Raw genomic sequence first — 4,789 nt, 5'->3', positions numbered from 1 at the left:
CATTACATATTACATATTAGATATATACACATATCAATGTATACATATATATATTCATTCATACATACATACATTACATATGTATATTATATACATATACATATACATACATACATACATTCATGCAAGCATACATATATTCATGCATGTATACATATATTCATGCATTCAAATTTCATATATTCATTCATTCATAGATACATACATTCATAGTCAACATAACATTGATACATTCACATTTTTTAATTTTGAGTTTTGCCGCCCCATTTTGCCGCCTAATGCTGCCTCCTCTACTCTCTTGGTTTTGTCGCCTTTGTTCTACGCTTTGTTGTTACCTCTATTCTTCTCGTTTTTGTTGCCTCTACTCTCCTTGCAACTTCCTTTGTTCTCTTCGTATTGTCATTTCCACCTCTACTCGCCTTGTTGTGCTGCCTTACCTCGCCTCATTGTGCCGCCATTGGTCGCCACTATCCTTTGTAGCTACTGCCACAACTACTGTTCATAAAATATTTACAGGTATGTAAAAGAAATACACACACGGACACAACACATACATACATATGCACATATATAGAATATATACTCTCACACACATACATATATACACATGCAATGCAATACAAACATATGCACATATATAGAACACACACACACACACACACATGGCACATACACACACACATATATACACATGCAATACAATACATACATATGCACATATATAGAACACACAAACAACACATACACATACATATATACACATGCAATGCAATACAATACATACATATGGACATATATATAACACACACAAACAACACATACATACACACATGCAATACAATACATACATATGCACATGTATAGAACATATACTCTCTCTCTCTCTCTCTCACACACACACACACACACACACACACACACACACACACACACACACACACACACACACATAACACATACACATATACATATATACACATGCAATACAATACATACATATGCACATATATATAACACACACAAACAACACATACATATGCACATGTATAGAACATATACTCTCTCTCTCTCTCTCACGCACACACACATAACACATACACATATACATATACACACATTCAATACAATACATACGTATGCAAATATATATAACACATACATACATACAATACAATACATACATATGCACATATATATAACATACACAAACAACACATACACACACACATGCAATACAATACATGCATATGCACATGTATAGAGCATATACTCACACACACATCTAACACATACATACATGCATACACATATTCCATACATACAATACAATACATACATATGCACATATATATAACACACACAAACAACACATACATACACACACATGCAATACAATACATGCATCTGCACATGTATAGAGCATATACTCACACACACATCTAACACATACATACATGCATACACACATTCCATACATACAATACAATACATACATATGCACATATATATAACACACACATACACACACACACACACACACACACACACACACACACACACACACATCTAACACATACATACATGCATACACACATTCCATACATACAATACAATACATACATATGCACATATATATAACACACACATACACACACACACACATCTAACACATACATACATGCATACACACATTCCATACATACAATATAATGCATACATATGCACATGTATAGAACATTCACACACACATTCCATACATACAATATAATACATACATATGCACATGTATAGAACATTCGCACACACATTCCATACATACAATACAATACATACATATGCACATGTATAGAACATTCACACACACAAACACACACACATTACATACATACAACACATGCATTACAATACAATATGTAAATACATACACATGCAATTCAATGAATACAATACAATATGTACACACATACATACATAACATGGAGTACAATACAATGCATACATATGCGCGCACACACACACAAACACACACGTGTGCTTGCAAATGTTGATTGCAAGGTTAAAATATGTGATTTCGGATTGACAAGAGTTGTATTTCATGACAACCCAACGACTATATTCTAGACAATATAGTAATCTATTTAAATATACACATTTCATGTTCTTAACACAGAATTTGCAATCTTTAGGTGCCGAGAGATAATTACTTATTATTTTGCAAAGAAGGTACACTCTCATTGAACTTGTTTCATCTTTGATGAATATGAAAGTAGAGTTTGTGCTTGTATTTATTCTAGTTTGAGTCCAAGAAGAGATTGCTAAAAGTTTTACTAGTTTTTGTGAAGACCTTAGTAAATCATTACTTCAAGGGCTTAGCTAAGGTAACCCATGAGTAAGTTGGAGTTTGAATTCGAGAGAAGAAGAGTTTCAAAAAAGGATGTAAGGGAACTCATATATCGAGAGGTAATATAAACGTTGGTTTACTGTATAATTTCATAATTATAATGGTATTGATTGAGCCTTCTCTAATTTTTATGAAGATTCTTTTTTTATTGCCATTATTAGATGCTCGAGTATCATCTACGTATGCTCAAGGATTGTTTGAGTGGAGGGGATAGGCCCAACTTTTTGTATCCCAGGTTTCTATTGAATTATTTAAAACAGTTAGTTGTCATTGGTGGCCAACCATGTTTATTTGCTTGCTTGTTTGATGGTGGTAGAAACAATTCCGCTAGAGAGAAAACATACATCTTTGTCCAGGTTGTTCTTAAATATGTAAAATTGTTTTTTTATTACTGATCATGAATCCTCATAGTTGTGGATCTATTTATTCATAATTATTTACCATAAATGTTCATAGTTTTGGATATGCACACATATGGTTGATGTATTGATAATATACAATGGTTCTCATATGGTCTTGTAGTAACACTAAAGTTGAGAAATTGAAGCATTATTTTTCCAAGGATGCCTTAGATATGATATATCATCTATAGAAACCATATAAGAGTTATATGAGGCCCATTGGTGTAGGTACATACTTGTGTCCCACGTTATGAACATTAATAACTTGACTTATTCTCAAATAAGTTTTTGAATTATATAGCAGGAAATTTGAAACCCCCAAAAATTTGGAAAAGAATATATTTTGGATAAAATTTAGAATTTTTTTTGAACGTAAATCATTGATATTTGAAATACATAAGCTAAGATTGGATTGTTTTGTCATAAAGAAAGTATAAGACCTTTGTTTGGACCCAATTATATAGAAGTCCTATATCAATGATCCTTAATAACTATTCTGGTATTTTTTATGATGATTCTGTTTATGAGTTACTGATTTTGATAAAAATGCAACTTTTGCTTTTCCTCATGCCTTACATGAACTACTCAGAAGGAAACGAGTAACCAAGAGAGCAACAAGCATCCTCCTCCTTGAAAGGTCATATTATTGAGATTCAAAAAGAAAGTATGAAACAAACCAAGGATGTGGAGAGGGCGTAGAGTGATGTCATGGCTGTAATACAGGTCCAACCTTGAAGATAGAAACTACATGAAATTTATAACCTAAAATAAGCTTCTTTGGGTTTTCTATTTATATAGTTGGTCTTTATGAAGATAACCTTTATTGTAATAAGTATTTTAAGTAGACATTGAACAACAAAATGATTAATTTTATCTCATTTTTATAGTGTGATGTCTTACATTTCAAATGGAAATATAACATATGTTATCATTTGTTTGATCAATGTATTTGGGAAAAAATAATGTAGTGGCTTCTTATGAGTTTATCCATTAAACCAAACATAATGTTAATTTGTTAGTAATTTCATTATTGATATGCATTTGGATTGTCCCATGTGTGCTCTTTGAGATATGCATGTCAAGTTCAAGATTGATTTTTTTGTAAATTACATTCTTTTTTATCACTTCATATTCTTCATATGTTTAAATAAACTATTGACATGAACTTATATGTGGCTTATATATTATATACCTCTAATGTTTTTGAATTGTTTGTGCATTACTATATACTTTACACATTGTGTTTTCAATTTATGCGGTACTTGATGAAGCATTTCTACAAAATTTCATATGCTGTTTAATTTTCTTTCACAAATTTGTCAGTCATCAATTGTAAAGAGGGTCATAGATCCATTCTAGGTTTCTTGGATTAAAAACTATGTGTGCATGTATATTTTCTATGTAAGGGCATTTAAAATAGGTGGTTATCAAAAAATATATTGGTAATAGGGGGTATTTTTATTAATCTTTTTTTTTTTACCAAAGGGCCTCTAAAATAGTAAAAAACATACGTATAAGGGGTTTATAAATGATGTCATGAACGCACATGATACAACCTTCTTTTATATAGTGGAGTCCCCGGGCAAGAAGTACAAAGTCTTGTCCTCCTCAAGTAGCACTTGGTTTGTGGCAGGGAGACGACGAAACATTTGGTCAAACTCGTCGTACACCCTCGAAGCGCTCATCTTCTTATTCTTCTTCTCTACCCACTTCATCAAGACATGTCGAGTCATCCTCGACAAATCTTCCGTCGCAAACTCAGATAATATTGCTCTCTCGAACTCAGACCACGTTGTCTTCCCTTCTTGAAGCTCGATGACCCGCCTTTGGATGTTATTGGCGACCACTCTCTTGAAACTTGTGATTTGATGCGCTTCAGACACGTCCCTTTGATTCATCACCCTTTTGTATGCATCAAGGAACTTTGTAATGTTCCTTCCATCAAATTGACCCTTGAGCTCCACGACACGGTTGACGTCCTTCTCCA

General features: G+C 32.8%; 1 protein-coding gene across 2 annotated transcripts; it reads left to right on the top strand.

Annotated features, from left to right (window-relative positions):
• Positions 1–341: 341 nt before the first annotated feature.
• Positions 342–3,689, top strand: LOC147855544 (mitogen-activated protein kinase 16-like). 2 transcript variants are annotated; one of them, XM_087330475.1, is made up of 5 exons: positions 342–516; positions 2,187–2,223; positions 2,343–2,460; positions 2,563–2,627; positions 3,392–3,689. In XM_087330475.1, exons 3-5 carry the CDS (start codon positions 2,386–2,388, stop codon positions 3,450–3,452), a joined length of 201 nt encoding a protein of 66 aa, XP_087186601.1. In that variant the 5' UTR covers positions 342–516; positions 2,187–2,223; positions 2,343–2,385; the 3' UTR covers positions 3,453–3,689. The 2 variants fall into 2 exon arrangements, with proteins under 2 accessions (XP_087186601.1, XP_087186600.1); XM_087330474.1 differs by having other exon boundaries at positions 2,563–2,636.
• The last annotated feature ends 1,100 nt before the right edge of the window (positions 3,690–4,789 follow it).

Source organism: Azolla caroliniana, unplaced genomic scaffold (assembly GCF_043228905.1).
Source record: "Azolla caroliniana isolate FFs.n. ecotype wild unplaced genomic scaffold, voAzoCaro1.0.p SCAF_14, whole genome shotgun sequence".
In the NCBI taxonomy this organism is placed as follows: domain Eukaryota; kingdom Viridiplantae; phylum Streptophyta; class Polypodiopsida; order Salviniales; family Salviniaceae; genus Azolla; species Azolla caroliniana.
This window is presented reverse-complemented; position numbering and strand designations above follow the sequence as displayed.

What these genes read in the sequence shown, in the direction of transcription:
- LOC147855544 (XM_087330474.1), top strand. Translation starts at nt 2,386, where the DNA reads ATGAGTAAGTTGGAGTTTGAATTCGAGAGAAGAAGAGTTTCAAAAAAG. An exon ending in GGGAACTCATATATCGAGAG is followed by an intron (nt 2,461 to 2,562) that starts GTAATATAAACG and finishes TGCCATTATTAG; the next exon opens with ATGCTCGAGTATCATCTACG. An exon ending in CCCAACTTTTTGTATCCCAG is followed by an intron (nt 2,637 to 3,391) that starts GTTTCTATTGAA and finishes TGAACTACTCAG; the next exon opens with AAGGAAACGAGTAACCAAGA.